The 23,479-nt window shown below is 40.3% G+C and overlaps 1 protein-coding gene across 1 annotated transcript in view; it reads left to right on the top strand.

Annotated features, from left to right (window-relative positions):
• Positions 1-21,138, top strand: part of PLCXD3 (phosphatidylinositol specific phospholipase C X domain containing 3) — a 124,131-nt gene extending 102,993 nt beyond the window's left edge. The window contains exon 3 of the mRNA XM_081089901.1: positions 19,705-21,138. Within this exon, the coding sequence (XP_080946027.1) occupies positions 19,705-19,858 (154 nt within the window). The 3' untranslated portion in view covers positions 19,859-21,138. The remainder of the gene's footprint in view (positions 1-19,704) is intronic.
• The last annotated feature ends 2,341 nt before the right edge of the window (positions 21,139-23,479 follow it).

Raw genomic sequence — 23,479 nt, 5'->3', positions numbered from 1 at the left:
AGAATTTAATATAAAGACTCCGTACACTTTCTCCAGCATGAGTACTTGACTTCTCTGAATTTGGGAGGAGTTATTTGCCTGAGAATGATGACAGTCCTTGATAGACTAGAAGCTGTTTGATGATCAGGTTGACATTTCTCATGCAGACATAGCACTTTGAACTTCTGATTGCTCCTTTGTTGCTGGCGTCATGCTTAGTATCCCAACAGTCTCCAGGGAGCCCAGCCATCCTTTTAAAAAGTAAATCTTGAATTGCAGACAAAAGAACAAACATGAGAACAATGTTCTGGGCACACGAACAATTCCTGGGTAGAACTTGGGTCTTCATCTCACACATGCAGAACTGGTAATGTATCAGTGTGCAAATGAAATCCTTCTCATATTTTTACACTAACAGCCATCATGGATGTTCATACATCATAGGAAAGATGAGCAAATCCTGTTACAGTCAGCCTAGGGATTTTGCATTATGTGTTTTAGATAAAGTTACTGGATAATTCGAGCAAGTCCTGGGATGTGTGATTGGTACTTGACCTTGTTCATTGCCCTTGGCAGACTTTCCGGAGCTCAGTCTGTCCATATTCTCTCTGGCAGTGGTGGCCTGTTCTCATCCTCAGGCAGTTTAAAGTCACCCTTCTTCTCTGCCAAGCGTCATGGGCCGCCACAGGTCTTGCTCTCTCCCAAAGCCGTTTACTTAGCCTGCATTTGCAAGCTGGCCAAGCACCAAATGTATTCAGCATTGCCTCTGGCCCAATGCTCTGTGGATCTAACACAAACCCGAGACCCCAGGCATTTGCTCTATTTGTAAGTTGTCATTTTATATGATGGTTATGGCATTTCTGAGGCATGTCTGTTACAAAGTTGGAAGACCTTTTGTCATAATATTTGCAAAAGCCTCTTTGTCTTGCCCTGACCAGTTTCTCAGTGGTTAGAGCATCAGCCCTCAGACCAAAGGGTCTCAGGTTTGGTTGCTGGTCAAGGGCACATACCTCAGTTGCAGGTTCAATCCCTGTCCCAGTCAGGGTGCAAGTGGGAGGCAACTAATCGATGTGTCTCTCTCGCATCGATGTTTCTCTCTCTCTCTCTCTCTCTCTCTCTCTCTCTCTCTCTCTCTCTCTCTCTTTTCTCCCTCTCTCCCCCTCCCCTTATTTTCCACTCTCTCTAAAAATCAATGGAAAGATATCCTCACTTTTTTTTAAAAAGCCTCCTTGTCTTGTTAATTAGCTAGTTGAGCTATAGCGATGGATGGTGACCTTGCAAAGGTTCCTAGGAATGGCTGGATCCCTTTCTTCCCTGGTTTCTCACACCAACTCATTCTTGTGACATCAGATGAAAGATACAAAAAACTGAGTTTCCGGTAGGATTTCTCAGCCATCCTGTGATTATCTCTTTTCATCCTCCTGCATGTATTTAAGGTGATGGGACACTGGGGTCCCTTTGACACCCTCATTAGGGCCATAATATCACACAAGCAGTCATGCCGTTGTTTTGAAAATAGTACCCAAAACAGCAGCTCCCTTAACTCATTTAGGAAATGAGGCTGATGCTATTAACTTACCTCGCAAAGTGAGCAGCACTTTACAATAAGAATCCCATGACGTGTTAAACAACCATTTGGGGAAAGTATTTGTTTCTCCAAGTACCCAACCGAGCTGCCAGAGAGCATTTCTAAATATCTCCAGGGCACCAGTTCTACTTAGTGCTTCCAGGGAGCCCCTATAGTACTGGCAGGGTCCCCACCATCCCTGACAGGGTGACGTCCACAACAGAGGCTGTGTCCTCACCACCGGGAGGTGGAAGCAAAGAGTGAAAAAGCCAGCTACTTCCATTTTTATGGACTAGTTACTCATTTGGGGACTCTTTGTTTTTCTCTCTCAGTGTTTTCTTTCTGGCCCCTACTTTGTGATTCTTTCCGTAGATGAGATGTTAGAACAGGGAAAGCCTGGGATGATTGCAGCTCAGGGTCAGATGAGTAGAGAGAAGACAGTAAACCTGAGGCCAGGATGAGTTTGAGGTGATCTCGCATGTCCTCCACTAACACCTGTCCTAATCAGAAACCGCTCTCGGCTGCTCACTGGTCACCACCGCATAGACTCTGTGCTAGGCCCTGGGATGTAAGGCCAGAGACATCGAGCTTCCTGCCTTTAGGACCTCGAAGTCCAGTGAGAAAGCCTGGCAGAGCAGTAAACTGTTTTGGTGCCGCGTGATATGTAAGCAATATAAATATGAACAAGGGGCTGTAAGAATACAGACATCAATAATGTTGCCTTGTAGTGAACAGTCCAACTATGCGGAGCACACGGCAAGCTTTGCTGATAGTCGACCAGGGGTCATTGTAATAGTGAAGCTTTTCGTTTCCTGTGCTGAGGCATCTCTTCAACCTTTTCATTTGGAAAGTTCTAGAATATCCATTCAGTAACACAATGAGATACCACTACTCACCTATTGGAATGACTAAGATCTGAAACAATGACACCACCAAATATAAAGCAACAGGAACCCTCCTTCTTCCCTGGTGGGAATACAAAATGGAACTGCTATTTGGAAAGACAGTTTGGCAGTTTCTTAGAAATCTAGACCTTGTCTTAATGTATGATCCATCAATCTCACTTTTAGATAGTTACTTAAATGAGTGGAAAGCTTATGTTCACACAAAAACCTGCACACGGATATTTATAGAAGCTTTATTCATAATTGGCAAAATTGGCAACCACCAGCAGAATGCCCTTCAATAGGGGAATGGATAAGCAATTTGTAATTACACTTATTTTTATAATTACCTTGATACATACATACAAGGTAATATTATTCAGAAATAAAAATGAATGAGCCCTGAAAAGGCGTGGAGGAAGCATACATGCATGTTTATACGTGAAACAGGCCATTCTGAAAAGGCTACATATTCTATAATTTCAACAACACTACCTTTTGGGAAAGGCAAAACTATAGACAGTTGGAGAGTAGTGATGGTTGCATAACTATGTGAAGGTATTAATCTCCACTGAGCTGTACACTTAAAATGATTAAAATTGAAATTGTTATTGTATGCGTTTTTCACACACAGCTATAGAGACAGTAAAAGATCAGTGGTTGCACAAGGTTTAGGGGAAAGAAAGGTGGGTTGAATAGGTGGAGCACAGAGCATGTTTAGGGCAGTGAGACTGTAACTATGATATTGTAATGGTGGATTCAGGACATTGTGCATCATTCAAAACCCATAGAACTGTACAGCACGAAGAATGGGTCAATGTAAACTATGGACTTGAGTTAATAACAATGTATCACTATTGGTTCAATGATTATAGCAAATGTACCACGCTCACTCAAGATGTTAATAATAAGATAAACTGTATGTGGGAAGGTAGGAAAGAGTGTATGTACGGGGACTCTGTCCTTTCTGTGTAACTTTTCTATAAACTTAAAACTTCTCTAAAAAATAGTTATTAGAAAATATTTCACACGGATAAAGTCAAATAAGTATACAGCAAAAATTAAATATGGAGTTGCCCATGAGTTAAAGGCAATTTTGATTTAAACAGAAGAGTCTAAATCTATAAAAGTTAGTGTTTAAAAAACTGAGTATATGTTCAGTACTCATATGCAGTTGAGGGGAAATAATGAAACATGGTATTTGGTGTATTCGTTATTTTTTTCTTTCTTGAGCTGAGTGTCAGGTTGTGCTTAGAAAACAATCGTTGCTTCATGAATATTCTCATTCTCTAGTGCATCAGAGTAGATAACAACAGATGAAGCAGGCCCAGATGGTACAGTGAGAGGGAGGCATTGTGGACAGGATTTTAGCGTAATGGGGCTACCATTTCATCTCTGCTGCTGAGTGGGAACAATGCAAGGGCAGGCTGCTCACCCCTCCTCATGCTACGTTCCCAGTAGCAGGGTTGGACTATGCAATGTCCAAGCTTCATTCTTGCTGGAAAGTTCTTTTGTCTTATCTGATTAAATTGAAGAAAGACATAATTTTGAAAATCTCAAAGAAAACCTATGTCTGGGGAGATCATTTTATTTTGAGACAAATCGAACATTAACTTACCTCATCAATTACTATCTAAACTTCTAAAAAGAAGTTTCCCACATTGGTACCTTGACTACCCTGATTGGGTCACTATATACTTTTATAGGACCATTTAACTTCCTTTCATATTTATCACCGATTTGTAATTACACTTATTTTTATGATTACCTTGTTAATTGCTGAGTGTGTGTGTGTGCATGCACACACACACATCACTACATTGTGAGCTATGTGAGAGCAGGGGATGAATTTATTTCACTCACCATTAACTCCCCAGTACCTAGAGCCCAGAGTAGGTGGGCAATACTTATGTCTTGAATTGAATGAATGAATTATTATATTAGTTTAATGCTGCACAAATATAATTTTTAATCATATGAAGTAAAAGAGAATGTGTGGCTTACTCTGCATGAATCAGAAAGTTTTTCCTAAATGATAGCTAACATAGGTTGCAATTGAGCTGAAATTTTTCTAATAGAAACATAGGAAGTTTAAGTTTTAGTAATCAATACTAATTTCTTTTACATAAATGACCTGCTATTAATGGATGTAACCCACAAGCATCAGTCACATTTACATATTTCTCATCTAAAATAATTCCTAGGCAAACTAATGAATTTAAATAAACTTACAAGAGAAAATTAACAGGAGCTATGCTGAGCATGAAACTTATAACAAAAATAGCTATTTCCTTAAGTGGCAAAATGGAAATAGATTTTTCAGTTTAGATTCAAGTATTTCTTCAATTAATCATTTGGGGTTTGTGTTTTTGCTGTGGAAAAAGAAACTGAAAAAATGTAAAATATCTTACCTATTATTCAAATAAGAGCTGAAGAAATCTGAAGCCTTCATTATTGAGCCTATTCTTTTAAAAAATAAGTTACCTTTCTGGATGGTTGACTTGGCATTTATTCTTCTAGTCAAATATGTCAATAAACTATTGGGCACATTTGCCTTCTTCTATCCTGTGTTCATGGAGATGATTCCGAATGCCAGCTTAATGCTTGTCCTTTGTGACCAATTTATTATTCATGTTTTGAAGTCCATCTGAAGTCATTCCTTTTAAGCACACCCATTAATTCAGAGCATCAGTTTAGAAAGATTATTTCTTCAGTCCATGATAATGTTTTATGGCAAATACAGAATCATAGAAGCCATTTAAGACTTAGAACAAATACAAGATGGTAAAAAGCAATAGCTTTTTGTTACTTATATGAAATTGAAAGAGATGCCTAAGGTGTAAAGGAGAAATTTTCTTTTCAAACAAATGAGCCATTCAGTTCAGCTTAAGCAAGTAAATAACACAATTCATGAAAACGTTTGCCTTGTGTATAGCAAATATATGCTTGGGCTTTAGGGGGAAATGTTCTAACATGACTGTAACTTGACATTGAAAAAGTTTTCATTAAGATCAGGAAAATGTCAGAATTCACTATTAGCTGATGTCATTCCTTATTTTCTCCAGGTTTAAGCATATTGGATTTTCATTGTGACTAAAAATATTCTTAGTCTAGACCTGTGTTATGTTTTTAAGTTATTTAAATCCAATGTCCAGGGTGTAGATACGTACCGAGTTTAGTGATTTTTGAGATTTTATAAACATGAAGCCACCTACTGGGATTAGAAATTTAGACTTTAGAACTGAATTGACCATTTATTTCAGCAAAAAGGAAGGCATGTACTTTGCATATAAACAAAGCTAATTTTCCTTTTGCCCAATAGCAATTCATTTTTAAAATATTCATTGGGTACTTGGAAATATTTCGTTTGGGCTTTGAATTTGCTTTTTCTACTTATGTAAAAGATTTTGAACCAAAATAACTAGTAAACAAAAATATTCAGATTGTGTAATAAAGAATGATTACTTTATTTGAAGGGAAAAAACATGCTCTTAATATCTTTAGTTCAGTTTCCCTATATCACTGTGGTGCATAAGGTGGTCTCCACATACTCAAACCCTTAGAGGCCAGTAAGTAGGTATGGATAGGAAGCGTAGAGCTAACTGGGCCTGAGGACCCTACAGTTTGTGTGAAGTGGGAGTAGCTTGGACAGTACAGGTGTGTTGAAGGTAATGAATTCATTATCATTCAACTTTCAATGCTTCTGATGAAGAGAAAATCTATCCCCAGTCTGTACTTACATTCAGGTAAGTACAGCTTTTTGAAGCTGCTGATTGTTCTCTTTTGAGAACTTACAAACTTCTAGGACCCATCCAGCCATTCACCATTATTCTTACTTTTGTCCAGAAATCATCCTTCTTAGTAAAATGCAATAACAAAAAACAAAAACGGAAGCACCATTGCTCATGATTTTCTATATCTGAAGCAAGGATTTTAGCTTATTGAAATAGCTAAGTACATTATAAAATCTTGTATATTTGAATTTTAAAATCAATCACCTCCTCTTTTTCTATTGATTTACATTTATTTTTATGCCACACTTGGGAGTTTTGCTTCTGCTTTGAAATTTTTCCTATATGAGTTGCTATTGATATATTAAGTCAATACAGAGAATGAAATGCTGGAGCTGATAATAGAATATCCACGTTAAATATTCAAACACAGAGCATTCTGGACATCTTATTTAGTATGTTCAATAAGAGAGAGTGAGTGAACCTTTATCTTAATCATCAAACTGCCTTTTGGCATCAGCTCTTTGGGGCCCAAACATCCTATACCATTGTTAGAGCATTTGGTGGACAGAGTCAATAACATCTAGCTACTGCACATCTGGTGAAACTGAGGCCATTTTCCTGAGTACATGCTTAGGTTTTCTGGCTTAAACTAGAAACTTTAAGGTCTCATTTTTACATACTTTTCTGAGCTCTTCGTTCACACCTGAGACAGCGCCTCCATTGCCTAGCACAGTGCCTGGCATGCAGTTGTGTTTGGTTTAACAGGATCAAATGGAAGCTATGGCATCACTCACCAGAAGGACCCCAGAGTGGGATTCTCTGCTTGAGCTGTTGCTACCATGGCTTGATTCATTCGAGAATGTATGGAGCACCCTGTCAGGGACAGTGCTCTCAAAATCACAGCCACACGCTGGTGTGCTCGTCTCCAAAAGGGGCAGGTCCCTTTCTGGCTTCCCAGATTTATTGAGTAGATAGACGAGTAGACCAGGGCTCATCAGACCTCAGCCCCCTCATCAAGTCCCATTTACTACAGTGTTTGGAACAAAGCCCTCTTGTGGATGGTGGAAACTCCAACCAGAGAGGGCTGTGGACTCTCTTGATCGAGAAAGCATGACTAAAATCAGCTCCTTTGCAACTTAGTCGAGCTGCTCGGTACCAAAGCAGTAAGCTGGCGTCTCAATTTATAATCTATAGGTGCATAGTAACTAGATGGCTTCCATTAACTTTAGATTCAAGTTATCTGAGATTAGTAACATGCAGGATATTCTAAAAGAAATGGAAACAGAACGTGTGCTAGAAACTCTTTTCTACCGTGACCTTGACTCTTTCTCCACCACCCTCCCTGGCCTCAGAATAAGGTCAGAGAACTGATGCTCAGCCAAGGCAGGTTGAGTGCACAAACATGGAAAAGCCAAAGGCAGTCCAACCCTTTTACAAGTGAAGAGGTCAGCCGGGGGCCAGGAGGAGTTCCAGTTTACATAATTCCCAATAATTTATTTAACAACTTAAATTGGCAGGGCACTTTGCAGTTCTCAAGACTGTTCGCAGTCGTGATTGTATCTGAGCTTCCCAATAACCCTGAGTGGGAGGGATGCGTTTTCATCCTGCTCTTTGCACAGAGAGCCAGTGCCTTGCAGACATGGTTCAAGTGGGGTCACAGTACAGTTTCGAGAATGACTTTATAGTCACAAAGGAAGCTGCTCATTTGGACGTGGCCTGTGTAGAAATGTGGTGTCGATGGTCTTGTCCTCTGGGGACAGCTTGTTAGGAGCAGAGCCAGCTGGAAAGTCAAGGATTCGCGATTCTCAAGCCAACCTTACTGATTCTGTTGTCCATTCAGTTCCACCAGATGTAACAGTATAATGTAGCTAAGAAAAGCATCAGGAACCTTTCTTTATTTGCCAATAGAAATAGTAACGAGCCACATTCCAACATGGTATTTTCGCAGCCACATCTTTTACATGTACTTAAAATACCTTACTTCAGTGGGATGTTACCAAGATTTTTGTTTATTTAAGGCCAAACCCTTTTTACCCCCTATAATGAAACTGCACACCAGGAATAAGACCTGTTATAAAACTCATGCTATTATTAGTAGCTAAGAGAGCCACACTTCCAAGCGATTTCTGGTTAACGACTTCCAGTGGGACACGGGTTCCTAATACAATGAGCAGTCATGTTGTTGAAGTTCCCTCCTGCCGATTAGTTGAAAATAGCACTGTCCCTCTGAAACAGGCCCCTGTCAGAGACTGGCACCTGGGGAGAAGGTTCCTCCGTGGCCTCGCCTCTCCCGGGAGCAGCCACCTGCACAGTCCAGAGATGGTGCCCATCACCAGTGCTACTGTCTGATTCCCCAGCCACTTCCCTTTGTAAATCCTTTTCAAATGTGAACTGGGCTTGTTTGAGGTTTTCCAGTCCACAGTGGCGAAGGACAGATGAGATCTCTGTCACTGTACTTCTAATCTAGAGCAGAGGAGCTGCGAACCCCTGGCCTTCACGTCATTTTACAACTTTGATTTAATGAATATATTGTGTCAGTTATATAGAAAGTACATTTTGTTGCCTCTAGGATAGTTTTGATGTTTTAGTATTTTAGTTATTTCCTTTCTTAGTGTCATATTCCAAGTTTTTCAGAGACACTGTGTGCAGTCAAGTTCAAATTCAGTTACAGGCAAATGCGCTGGTATAAGGCAGACTGTGGTTTGCACTGGTCACCCCATCCCCAGGATGAAACTGCTGCTTCATTGTCTCACAGCAGTGCTGTGGAGGGAAGGGCCCAGGAGAGCAGCATCTATGTAAAACCAGGCAGTTAAGGATTGTAGGTGTGACTATAGAACTTTGGAAGTTAATTAGGATTCCAACACACACACACACACACACACACACACACACACACACACACAACCCTCTTTTCTGAATTTTCAGCAACTCTTCATGTCGCCACCAGAAGGCCCCTCTGCCTTCTCTATGCCAGTGTCTTTTCTTCTTCCAGCCTGAATAAATTTTGTAACAACTTTCAAACTCTCAGCCCTGCAGACCTCCCCTGAGATAACCAGGACTGGTCTGTCATGAAAAAGCATTTTATTTTATCTTTTTTGTTTTGTGGTGGAGCATTTTGTTTTCCTTTTTACTGAATTTACTGGTGTCACACTGATTAACAAAATTATACAGGTTGCAGGTGCACAATTCTACAACACATCATCTATACATTGTATTGGATGTTCACCACCCCAAGTCTAGTCTCCACCCATCACCATTTATTCCCCCAGTACCCTCCTCCACCTCCCTCTACCCCAGCAATCACCACACTGTTGTCCATGTCTGTGAGTTTTTTCTCTTTTTTTCTATTTTTTCCTCAATCTCTATACCCAGCCCCCATGGAGGGACACTTTTATAGCATTATAGATTAATGTAAAGGAGGTTGGGTGAAAATCATGAAGAGATTAAGCAAAAAAACAAACAAAAAAAACCCCAACTATAAGACAAAGACAAAAGTATGGTGATTGGCAGAGGGAAAGGGGAGGGAGAGGAAGAAAGGGTAAAAGGGGATAAAAGGTGACAGAAGGAGACTTGATTCTGGGTGGTGAATGCGTGATGCAGTACACATGTGATGTGTTATAGAGCTGTACACTTGGAGCCTGTATAATTTATTAACCAATGTCATCCCAATAAACTCAACAATAAATAAATAGATAGGTAAATAAAATGAAAAAAGTGTAGCAAGGGTTCTTTTAGGACCGCATTTTCAAACCCTTCCCTAAAATACAACCAGACACAGTTACTAACAATGCTCCTCTTTCATATAGCACTTTCTAGGTTCTGGGACTCTTAGACTCAATAGCTAGTTAATTAATGACTTAATTAAAGCTAGAGTGAGCACCAGCCCTGAGGAAGGACAGCATTATTGTCATTATGTCACCTCACCAAACCCTGCTTCTGCAACATGCCAAGTGCAAACTCAATCAAGAGGGCAGATAATTCACACAGCCAGGTATTCACATGCATATGAGATTACACATGTTGAGGGGGAAATTATATAACTTAAAACATTTCTTTGTATCTGCACAATTGTTCTGATGTTGAGATATTAGCTCTAAAACAACCCAGCAGAGACTTACCTGGAAGGCTAACATCCCCTGACAATACTGTTGCTTTGCCTCCTGGAGGATCAAAACTTCCATGTTTCTCATCTGCTCCCACTTCCCAATCTTCAGCCCCTCTCCAGCCTCAGGCCACTCTTGAGGGCTGTGCTACAGATCAGGGACCTCAGCTCCTGCATGCTCTGTGTCTTCCTGGGCAGCAGAGAGAAGATTCCCTAAGATGAAAGGAAAAGACAAGTGTGTTGACTCTTGTAGTAATACAGTTGATTTCCCTCCACGGATCCTGCTTCCTTCAGAAGAAGCTGTTAAAGAATATCAGGGGAAAGGTGATGATGGAATGACTTTGGTGGTAACAACAGAGAAAATGTCAGAATGCTCTTTGGCCATAATAAGAGAACAACAGTACCCAGAATGAGGGTGGAGATAATCTCATACTCTGCACCCAAGTTAGAAAAGTGCATTATTGTGCAGGGACCTCTTTCAGAAGAAGCATAGATGAAGTGGAGTGTTTAGAAGAGAGTGACAAGGACAAGAAGAGGGTTCCAAATGGAATGATCTAAGGAAAGGAAATGGGTATTTGAGATGGAGGAGGAGTGATGCAGATTGTGGGGTAGGAGAGTTTCAATTATTGTCAAATATTTAAGGGAATACCATGCTGAAGTGGGATAGACTAGTGGGTGGTCAGAAAACTTCCAGTAGTGGGAATAGTTCAATGACAAGAGGGTCTGCCTCAGGGGGCTTATGAGAACTTCAAGTCCCTGAAACAAATGGCAGAGTTGATTCCTTGAAAAGGACCCTGAATGACAACAGTTCCAGCGTTCTGTAGAACATTAGGTCCTCTACATATCTATTGGTCTCTAAGATGAAAAAAGAAGAGAGAGAGAGAGAGAGAGAGAGAGAGAGAGTGTTTACATGTGTTGGTCGTTGTGAGACTCTTCTTGGGAACAGATAAGTTTTAAATCAGGGAAATAAGTTTTTAACTTATTCCAATAACATCTCAATGTCCTTAATATGATAATATACTATCATGAATATTGTGAACATCAAAGAGGCTTCAATATTACCTAAATGTATTTGACCAAAGGAATATTTATTTGTTTTGAGAAAATCTTTCAATATCCCATGAGGCATTATTCCATGGAAACATTTAGGAAACATTTTTACACAGAATGTGGTGACTGTTTATAAACATCTGAAGGGCATTTTCAAACCTGATGTCCTTTAACACTTTTATAAAGGTGGCAAGGAGGACACATACAAGGAAGAGGGAGGATGTATTAACAAATAAGATACACACAGGGCACGTATATGGTTTGGCAATATTTATTGCATGTTATTAAGTTCCTAGGAATTTTCTATGTTGTCAAAGCATGCCGAAGTGGGCAATTTAAATAAGTGTCAGGTAACATGATTTCCCAAAGATAAAAGCAACAGATAACACAATGGAAAACACTCTTCTCAGACTAATTGGCTGAAAATTTTGTACTCTTTTGGTACTAATAAAAGACGCTGACTTTGTAAGACCACTGTCAGGAGGAAGTTATAGAATTAAGAGCTTAATGTGTATTGCTATCTTACAGAGCAGATGTCATACTCCTCTACCCTTGGCACCTGCTGTTGTCACTGATTAAAGGGGAAAAGGCCAAATAAATCACTTCTGATGACTCTGCAGGATTACTTTGGCCCACAGACACAGGAACACATTTGCACCTGGGATATTATGATCAAATTAAATTCTGTTTGTGTTCATTCTGCCTGTTGGCATTTTCTCTAAGGAATGTGAAATTTCTGAATTTGGCTCTTTGGAAATTGAACATCTCCTTTGGATGTTATAGCCACACTCTCTGTGAAAGCACACGTCACAGACATAGAAGTGCGCAAAGTACTTACGCCAAAGGCTGCAATGAGTAAATACAGGGGCTGGAAAAGTCTCCCATCAGAGTGACCACGATTTCTTTAGAAGAGGTGTAGGCCTTCCGTGAGCCTCTGATCCATGATTCAAAGCCTCCTTACAGAGGAAGGTGCTAACAGGAAACCACAGGAAGACTGTGTGGTCACTGTTTTTAAGTGGTCCTGTTTGGGTGGCCTTTCTGCTTTGCCAGAGGAGGTGGAGGCCCCCAATGACTCTGCACAGTGCATAGCACTAAACATAAGTGCGGTTTTTCTCCGGTGATTCCTCTCTCCACCCTTAACAACAACAAGGAAAACACCCTCAAACCAGCCTACAACCTACCTTACATTTTTGAAATGGAAATATGGTTTTAATTTTCTTATCTCACTAAGGTTGCCAAAGGCCACTTTTGATTTTCAGGGCAGGGAGAGAGTGGCAAGTCGCGGGAGGGGGTGGACATAGAGGGTGGGGCTCGAGGATGAAAGAGAATCTACTGATCACAACTTCCTGACATCAAATAATAAACTTGGCCCAGCCAGCATGGCTCAGTGATCGAGCTGCAACCTATAACCAAGAAGTCACGGTTTGATTCCCAATCAGGACACATGCCTCCTTGTGGACTCGATCCCCAGTAGGGGGTATACAGGAGGCAGCCAATCAATAATTCTCTCTCTCATCATTGATGTTTCTACCTCTCTCTCTCCCTCTCCTTTCCTTTCCTCTCTGAAATCAATAAAAAATATTTTTTAAAAAAAAATGGTACACCTATAGGTTGGGTTTTCCCAAAAGCAGACTCTGGGATGCTGAGATTTGTGTGCAGAGTTTTATTCCAAGTTCCCTTGGGATCAGGGTCTAAAGGGAGAGTGAAGAAAGAGGGCAACAGGCTGCGAGGCAGTCACTACAAAAGTTTTGCCCAGGCCTACAGGACTAACTATTTAGTCTCTTAAAGTAATGGAAAACTATGAATAGTGAAGGCAACTAACATATTTACTGTCTACTGTGTGATAAGCACTTTAAGCATTAACACTAAAAAAGGAGTAGCAGCTAAGATCTATTGAGTTCTTATCTCTCAGGTAGTGTGTTACATTTTATATGCATGTTAGTCCATTTAATCTTCACATGAATTTACTCTTTTGATTCTCTTTCACGAGTGAGGAAACTGAATCTAGAAGAAGTGACTTCTTAAAGTCACGCACGTCCATAGAGTGCAGGGATCTGAACTCCAACAGTCTGCCCCAAAGTCCGCATTCCTAACTTCTGTGTTGTACTGCCTACCTCTGCGGTGCTGTTTTGTTTCGTTCTTGCAAGAACACTACGAAACGTGTAGCATTATCATCCCCATTTACAAAATGAACAGCAAGGAGATGAAGTACCCTTCCCGGGGTCATGCATTGTTAGTAACCCAAACGAGGCCCTCCCACTGCTCCTGTATCGATTGTAGACAGTCCATTAAAACCGATAAATACTCCTTAACTTACAAGTCCTTGGAGAGTAGACTTTGTTTAGCCTCATGCATTTATAAAAGTCCATGGAATCTTTCCATAGGAATTGAATCATGTGCCAGGAAAGAGGCCAGCAGCTAGTGCATGACCCACAGGAGGCTTCATGGACATCATTTTTCAATGTTTTCAGGCAAAGCTATTCTGAGCAGTCCAGCAATTTCTATTTGCAACAGTTCAGGTAATTCTGGAATTAGTCCCATCATTAAGGCAAGAACCATGTCTGATTCATCCCTGTGCCTGCCACCTGGTAGGTGCTCAGTAAACATTTGTTGACATTATGAGGGAATAGATGAATGTGATGGAGAACAATAGTTCCCAGGATTTCACCATCCAGGACCATTTTCCTACCCCATTTCCCCTCACAGAGCCTTTCTCCTCTTCATAATGTACATAAGCAATAACTCATTTCCCCGTGGTTACAATAAAGGCCGACAGAATTCCACTTGACCCTCCCATAAGCAATAGGTAGTCAACACTAAAACTGAATTGATAAAATGATCCTGCCAGCAATAAACCAAAGTGGCATTTCCATTCACTGGTGTGACCACACTTCCTGGGTGCCTGATTTCTGTCGTGGCTTCCAACACTGGTACCTCTGATAGCCAGGCCCAGGGCCCCAAGCTGGGAACCACTGCCAGCCCAGGGACACAGCTCGATTGTCCTCCAGATGTTTGTCCCAAGCAGAAGCAGATGTGCAGACTTTGAGTCCAGTTTAGCAGCAGCTCTTTCTTTGCAAATGGAAATCTTTCCAAAGAGGAGGAGGGCAGGGCAGGCGCCAGCAGACAGAAACTTTAGGATTTGAATAAAGTAAATTGCTTCTGAACTTTAAATACTCAAACTCCCCGAGCATCTGCGCTCAGTGGGGGCTATTTTACTGAGGAAGAGAGTGAGGTGGGGACCCCTGATCCCACACCGAGGTGTTCATTGTATTGAGACTACACTCTGGAGAAAAACTCATTGTCTGCCTCCGGGAAATCTAAATCTGAATGTACTGAAGGGTCTCTTTGTCTAGAATTTGCAAAGCTGCCTTTCTTCCTGGGCTCCCTTAGAAATTAGCAGACAGAACCGTCTGTGCAGCGGGAGGCCGTGGGAGGGCTGGCTCAGAGCACACTGTCTCCTCACCGTCTAGGGCTTATTCTGCAACATTGGCTGGGAGCACCGGATGCATGCTAGGGCACAGGACATCTTATGAACGCTAAACACCATTTTTCCTGGAGTTTAGGTGATCTTATTTTAATTGAAAGTGGATTTTTTAACGATTTTCTTCCAGGCCTCAGTCAAAAGGGCTCGTGTTGCCACCACCAAAGGAGAGGGACAGTGCCTTTTGTTTCCATTTTGATTTGACTTCATTGCTTTTTGTTAAACAAACACCGAAATAAAATAGACTGACAGCCTGCCAGGCATGGGAAGGAGGTGAAACAGCGCCTGTGGGCTTCTGAGGATTTGAAATGTATCCCTTGGCCAACCTAAAGCAGCTGGCATGGTGAGGGTGATGGCGAAGGTCAGTCATTCCCGTGCCAGTAATCCTGGTGGGACAGCAGCTCTCGTGACTCCAGGGACATGTCTGCACTCAAGGCTGAGGCCAAGCCTTTATGATGAACTCTGGACCTGCCATGTGAATAATACCCAGGTATCAGTGCCTTCTGTGTGGCCATGTCCGTCGCTGAGTGTTATCATTCCTGATTTTACTTTAGGGGACACTGGGACTCGGGATTACAAATAAAACCCATCGCTACAGTCCGGACCAGATTCTCCCTCAGCACCAGTACAGTTGGTGTGATCGTTTTGGTGGTTTTAATAAATGTCTCTCTCCCCTCCTGGACTGCAGGTACCAGGAGGGCAAGGGCTTTGTCTGTTTCTGCCCTCATCATGCCCTCAGCACACAGAACAGTGTGCAGCACAGAGAGGTGCCTTATAAACACGTGTTCAGCAGATGTCTTTATCAAGCTACACATGGAGTTGGAACTTGATTGGAGCAGAGAAGGATTTCTCTCCCTCACAGCTACAGAGTGAAAATTCCGATGATCTGTTTTACACCTAAATAGTTGTAGTGATTTAGTTTTGAAAGCACATGGCGCAGGTCATAGGAAGTCTTGGGAGGGCTTTAGTTTCCTTTCAGGAGAGCACAGGTCTAAAATCTCCGCAGTTGCTGGATAGGCCATTGTTTTGCAGATATTTCATGACTTAATTCTTTGTCTAAGGGCAATTTGAGGGGGAAAAGATATATATTTTTAAATGAGCTTTTTTTCATCAGACATGAATCAGATATACCGCTTCCTGAACAGAAACAGTGTTGGCAAAACTTGATAGGCTATGTTTGCAGAAATTATGATTTCTGACATCATGTGCCTGTCTACCTGAGGCTGTTGTGAAGCCCCTCCAGGGTTAAACCTACAGGTGCAAGGGCGCTGCTTTTTATTGCTGGATGCGTCGGTGCACGAAATGCCCATCTTTGGGACAAGAGTTCCTTTTCATTTTGTCTTTTTCTTCATTTTCTGGTGAAAGTTCCCAACTTTCAGAAGTGGCCAGATTGACAGGAAATCACATTTTAAAATATGTCAGGTTTGGCTTCAATTAGTTGCTCCTGGCTGACTCAGTTGTTCAGGGGTAAGAAAGATCTGTGGTCATTACTTTAAACTTTGTTGATCAATGAAGTCTCCATTTCGCAGGAGAGGCTGGGTTCAGGACAAGCAGTAATAAGGCTCTGATGCTTTCATAGTCATCTTTATCCCCAGTGCATCAAAGAGGTTGGTAAAAATGAATGAGTTGATTTTGAAGAGTCTATTTCATTCACTAAAAAGAAAAAAAAAAAAAAAAGAATGCTTTCAGCCCAGTGGGTGCGGCTCAGTGGTTGAGTGTCAACCTATGCACCAAGAGGTCCCTGGTTCAATTCCCTGTCAGGGCATATGCCTGGGTTTTGAGCTCGATCCCCAGTAGGGGGCGTGTAGGAGGCAGCAGATCAATGTTCCCCTCTTGCATCAATGTTTCTATCTCTCTAGCCTTCTCCCTTCCCCTCTCTCTCTCAAAAATCAATTTAAAAAACATATTTTAAAAATTAAATAAGTGCATTCAAATAAAATTTGCTAAAAGATGTTTTATTATCTACAATTGTTTATTCATTACTACAAAACACAAGTGTAAGGAAGTTAGAAAAGTAGCATATATAAAATGCATTCATTGTAAAAGTGTTATGTATACCACAGGCACACCTAAATATGAATTTCACATGGATTCCTTATTAGTGTCTAATACATGTAAATATAATTGAATTTTGTAATGATATTTAATAATTAAAATTAATAATACATTGATAACAACTAAATTAAATCTGACTAAATTTAAATCTAATAAACTTAATGTGATGAAGGTGATGAAAATGCTATCATTATCATTAACACATAATCTCATGGCACTAGATATATAATGTGGGGAAAGTTGCTTTGCAAATTGTTTGGTAAATTCAAAAATTTGCAAGTGAAACCTGCCAAATATAATTTTAAATTTTTCAAGTTAGTTTAAAAACAAACAAACATTTTTTTCAAACAAGTAGCAGTGAATTCACAAACAGAAATCTATGGCAGTAGCCACAGTAAGGAAGACAAAGAAGCCTTTTCATGAATTATATTACTGCATATATTCTATTCTGAAAATAAAGCTTTTGTCTCTAAAAGTAGACCCTGTTCATGTATTCAACATGTATTCATTGAGTGCTTAGCGTGCCAGGCACTATGCTAAGGACGGGGAATACACTAGTGAGAAAGTACACAGCCTGGTGCTCAAAGAGACTGCAGTCTAGTTGAGGAACAGATATCTGTCAAACACATCAATGTAATTACAATTCTGACTAGTGTTTAGAAGAAGTGACATTTAAAATATCACTTGAAAGATGAGTGAGTGGTCCAGTGAAGGGGCGGGGAAGAAAACCACTCTTTATGAGTAAACAGAAAGCAAAGCAAACAAATAACAGCAGCATTGACAAAGTTCCCTGAGGAAAATTAGGCTGCTCAAGATGAGCAAGACTGGGGTGTGACTAGAACTTGGTAATAGAGAGAGTGACTGGAGAGTAACCATTATTCAGAGCCCTATAGGTTAGTTAAGGCTTTTTGTTTTCATCTGAAAGCACTGAGAGTTGATTGAAGCATTCTGGGTAGGAGACTGAATGAATCTCATGACCCCGACATGAATTAATCAGTCCAGGTCAGCACATTGAGGGCTACTGATCTCAGCACTTGCAACGCCTAAATCTTTTCAAAGCCAGTTCTCAAAGCCAGAACATTAGAAGATCTCTGGCAACCACATCTCTCACCTCCTGTTGCTTTCTTGGAGGGAGATTTTCTGACTCCTGTAGACTTACTTGTTTCTCTTCTAAGAGGCCTGGAATCTATTGGAAGATGCCTTTCCTCAGGTGAGTTCCACATTCCAGAGGAGGGCTTCGAGGCTTTGTGTACCAAGTTTATTCCCCAGCCCCCTTTCTGACTTTGACTGGAATTGTGAAAGCTGGATAGAAAAACATCACAACTAAGTATAATTTCAACTTGTCAGTTTGTTCTAAATCATGCATTCTCAATGTCACTGTTGCCCCCAACAGGGCAAAACTTGTGAGGGCAAATAAAAAATTTACACCCGGCCAGCGTGGCTCAATGTCAACCATCAACCTATGAACATCAACCTATGAACCAGGGCACATGCCCAGGTTGTAGGCTCAATCACCTGTGTGGGGCATGCAGGAGGCAGCTGGTCAATGATTCTCATCATCGATGTTTCTATCTCCCTCTCCCTCTCCCTATCTCTCTGAAATCAATAGCCATTACTCAGGGTCGTATAGGTTAATTAAGGATTTTTATTTTCATCCTAAAAGCACTGAGAGGTGATTGAAGCATTCTGGGTAGGAGATTTTTTATTTTTTGATATTACAGATGTCTCCCCCCTCTTCTTTACCCTCCTCCAAACTAAGATCTGAAGCAGGGAGGCATGGAGCAGACTGACATACCTTGATGTTGGGTTGAGGGCACGAGAAGAGAGAAACCAAATAACTTATATACATAGCCCATGGTCACGGGCAATAGGGTGGTGAAGAGAAATGGTATTTTAAATGTAAAACTTGTATTTCACGTGAGGACTAAAAGCTATTCCAAAAGGATGTTTCATCAATCCTCAAAGCAATCTATTTTATCTAGAAACATGGAAGAGCACTCTTGTGTTCTAATGTCTCTCCATGGGGATAACAATTAATTGTTTTCAATTCAGGCCCAGGAGCCCTAATCTTTGAGTAGCAGAGAGATCTGAGGAGGTGTTTCTGTGATGATCATGGTTCTAAGGTGGGAGTTTGGTTGCTCAGGAACCTCCCTGTCCTGGTACGCCAGCACCTAAGGAACTGATGAGCCAGACACTCAGTTAAGGTTAATACAGAATCAGCGTTGGCCTCAGCATCACTCCTACCCACCCCTTCCTCTCACCTCTCAACCTGAGCATATCTATTGAACAACCATTCTTTCCAAAGACTATCTGCCTTTCCTAAAATGCCAACGTCATGCTACATTTGCAACAGGAATATATCATCTGCTCTAGCAAATCCAGAGAGAAAGTAATGGACTTCAAACCCGAGTGGCTGCACACACATTGCCACAGCATCTGTCTTTCTAATGACTTGAATATGCTTGTGTCTCTGCTCTAAGGATCCAGATTTTTCATTTTAATAGAATTCTCTTCTGAAACTATTGCCATGAGGGACCAGATTTCTCTACCTGCCAGTCTATTTTCTGAAGGCATTGGGCACTTTAGATCCATTATATACTCCTTTAGAAGGAGCTGGCTCCTTCTCTATGTGTAAAACAGAAAAAATGTGTATGCTGAAAATATGGATCAGAATTTTTATGGTATTTTACTCATAAGATTAATGTAGTTCAAGGCCGTCGACCCAGTTTTGCCTCAGTGGGTTGAGTTCATAGACTAGATATACTTCCTGAGACCCAGGGAAATACACATGTATTTCGTTCCATGCTTTAACCTCAAGAACCCACAACTTCTCTTTTTCTTTCCTTTCTCAGGGCTCTTCCCGCCATGATGCAGTGGGTCAGCACGCAGAAACCAGGAGAGAGCGGCATCAATATTGTCACTGCCGATTTTGTAGAACTTGGTGATTTCATCAGCACTGTCATAAAGCTCAACTATGTCTTTGATGAAGGAGAAGCCAACACTTGATAGTACCATTTTGAGCATTCATGAATAAGATAGAGAAGACTCATTGTATTAGGCATATTATCTAGAAACACTCTGATCTTCCTATTCCACTGAGTGAGGGAATTAGGGCTGGCAGTGGGTGGGAAAAGGGGAAATCCATTTCTTGAGTGGTTATTGTCATAGTCTGCATTAGTATAAATATTTCATTTCCAATTTGATGAGCAAAATCTACTTCTAGTGTTAGAGATTTAAAAAAAGACCAGTGACATTTGTTTTTCAGAATTAGTCTTTGTAATGTATAACTCACAAGTGTTGACTTGATTGTGTTTCTGATTTCAACCTAGATCTGCTATGCTCTCTGTATCTTCTAACTGAACCTTTTCACCCCACCCCCTTACTCACTCTTCTTAATCAGATGCTGTATGGGACTCAAAACAATTGACTGTCCCAACAGAATGTGTATTGCATTGTTGTAGTGAAATTTATTTGTTGTGTGGGACATGGTATAATATTCTGTTGTCATCTGCAATTGGGCAATCATTGCTAACTCTTTGTCATAGAAAATATGCATCAAAACAGTTTCCCTGCATCAGTAATATTGAAGGCCATAATCAGTGATTTTTTTGTGTCATACAAAAATAATAGTGTTTCACTGTATTTCTATTTAAGGCAGCTATAAATATAGAGTAAATAATTCTTTGGAAGAACTACTTGTGCCAACTTTAAATGGGGGGACTGGGAAGAGATGGTTGCTAATTTAATTCAAGAATCCCCTAGTAACATTGCCCTACAAATGCCCAGTAAATGAAAAATTATGAATGAAGAGTGTGTTAAAATCAGAGAACTCTGCAAAGAACTCTTACAAACGCTCTCCTGACAATTCTCTTGATTGAAAAGGGGTTGGGGGTAAGGAGAGAAAAGGAAGAAGAAAGAAATGAAAGATTGTTCAAGCTTTCCTATCAAGTTAGGACTTCTAAATATGTAATTCTAAATCCCAGATTTTGAGGACCATATTTCAAGAAGCTTTACTTGGAGGTTTGTTTTTTTTTTTTTTTAATTAAAGTTGAAAAAGGAGGAAGGGTGGCAGAAGGACTCAAAGCAATGCTTTTGAAACTCTGTCCATGAAGTTTCAAGAATCCATGAACCATCTTTAGCAGATTCTCAAATATGTGTGACCTGAGCAGACTCTACTGAAAACTGACACAGACTCACCCCTCTGGGTTCCATCCTCCCCTAGGGTTGAGAATGAGACAGAGATAAAAGTTTCTGTGTCCAGCATTTGACAGACCGTTTCTACAGAGAAAAAAAAAAGATAATGCAGCTATGAGTATTGCTTTCTCCTTGTTGTCTTTATGATATCTGACAATGCTAAAATCGTCTTAAAAGAGCACAATAATCTTTATATGCCTCACAGGAATATAGTGAGGCATTTATAAAATTTGCTGAAATTCTTAGGATTATGAATTATTTTATCTAAATATTTAGAAATAATCATGCATCAATCGTTTCCTGGGAAAACACAGCCGACAGAAATAGAAGCATTCTCTCAGCTTCTCATTAATCTAAATGTAAGGCATGTGGTTAAATCTCTGAGACCTAGGTAAGGGAGTTGATTCTAGGATTATGTATGTCCAGATTATAAATAATGAAGAGTTGTTTACATGGTTATAAAGATTCATTATCAGAAAATAGTATTTATTAGCAATTGCAGGAAAGATAAATTGTTTGTACTGAAGAGAATGATTATGAAAAGTATGTAAGTAGATGTGATAGACCAAGTACCATGCAAATACACACAGCAGATCTGATCTACATTCCACTTGTGTATGTTTTTCCCTACACAGTATATCAATACACACCCACTCCTATTCAGAGAGATTAAAATACACACAAACACAGGCATGGACAGACACAATCAAATTCTTTTTTTCAAGTGAAAATATTGATAATATAAAATAATTTAATTGTAAGACTGTGAAACCCTTAACAATGTATAAAAAATGAGAAGACCTTTGAAAGTAGAGTAGCTGATCATATTCAAATATTTTTGTAAAGATAATCCAGCTTGGGACTTAATTATTTGCAAATATAGTTTTCTTTCTGCTTTGCAGTTGTATTGTCTTCCTGTGACTTTCACCTGTTCCTTACGTGCAATTGAATATGAATCTTTTTTCAAGGACTCTGGATTATTAAAATTTATGTCCCGTAAATTTGCTTTTGGGGCAAGTTTTCTCGCTGACTATCCATTGTTCATCCCTCAGGAAGATCTTCAGCCAAGCACACTTGAAATGACACAGGATTTAACTTATAAATATGACAGGAAACAGATCTTTCAACATATTCATGAAAATTAGTAAAATAGAGGTAATGGTGTTGTATTTTCTTGAAGTTAGATGCTTTCCTATAAAGTTTGCTTAGAGTAAGCGTTGCTATATTTGTCATTTTGGTGCTGGAAAAAAAAAACACCTGCTGAAGGATTAGACTAATTGTGCAATTTCTTAACTGGAGAAAGTTCTCTATTGCTACTAATGATATATTTGACAAAAGGTATCTTCAAGCCACTTACTGTTTCCACGTGGACACAATGCTATGTAGCAAGCACTGAGAGAAAGGGGACTTGCCTTAATTTCTAAAGGAGGGAGCAGATAGAAGTGAACTGTGGTCTTCCAACTGGGTAGAGAGTCCACTAGAAGGGATTTCTTTGAAAGGAGGGGAAAGAGAAGGTGCCTTTGGCTGTCTTCCGTTTATTGGCCCTGCCCTGAGCACTTAGGGAGCATGCTGGGGGGGGGGGGGGGAGGGCGAGGGGCAGATGGCGGGGGGGAGGGCTAATGATATGCAATGAGAACTTACCCTCAGCCTGTGCTTCTTAGTCTTAGCTGGGCAGTGTCTTTCTGGACAAGCTACGAGGAAAGGGCTACAGAGAGGCCCCAAGATGGTAGGCGATACCTCTTGGTGTACTTTGTGTTCTTGTTTCTGAAGACTTTATGTCACAAATTCAAGGCAAAAAAATACAGAACAAAGTGCAACTCCCATCTAACCTACAGCAGGAAGTCAAAGGAGTGGGTGGGATGGATGAGGGAACTTATGCAAAGAGAGTCATTTTTGGTTTGCTCTCCTGTCTGTAATTATGAAGGACCAAAATGGGATGCTCCTGCCATTATCATTTATGTCTCCCTGATTACTACACAATCATGTGAATGCAGAGAATGAGGAGGCATTGTTTCAAGGCCTTAGGATATTCTGTGTGATGACCTCAATCTTCACTTTCAGCCATATTGGGAAAAGTCACTTTCATGAAGTGCCACCTATCAGTGAATGTATTAGTGCATAAAGCGTTCGGCATGTATATGCTGTGTATCTCCACACATGCACACACACACACACACACACATTAGTCAAGTTGAAACTGTACTCCTAATCACTCAACATAATTCTGTTGCCATTTTAACTCTTAAAATCAACATCTCCTACATGAGTAGGCATAAACATAATTCAAATATTTAAATATTCAAGAGGAAAAAAATCACTAGGAAACCAATGAAAAATGAGAAGATCATAAATAAGAAATGCCCAGCAGTCATAGTCTAACTACACTGTCAATTATACTTTAAGCTAGAGAATGGAACAGGGATTTGAATATAA

The sequence above is a fragment of the Myotis nattereri genome, assembly GCF_964212035.1.
Source record: "Myotis nattereri genome assembly, chromosome: 4".
In the NCBI taxonomy this organism is placed as follows: Eukaryota; Metazoa; Chordata; class Mammalia; order Chiroptera; family Vespertilionidae; genus Myotis; species Myotis nattereri.
The sequence above is the reverse complement of the archived record's forward strand: the minus strand, read 5'-3'. Positions and strand labels throughout refer to the sequence as shown.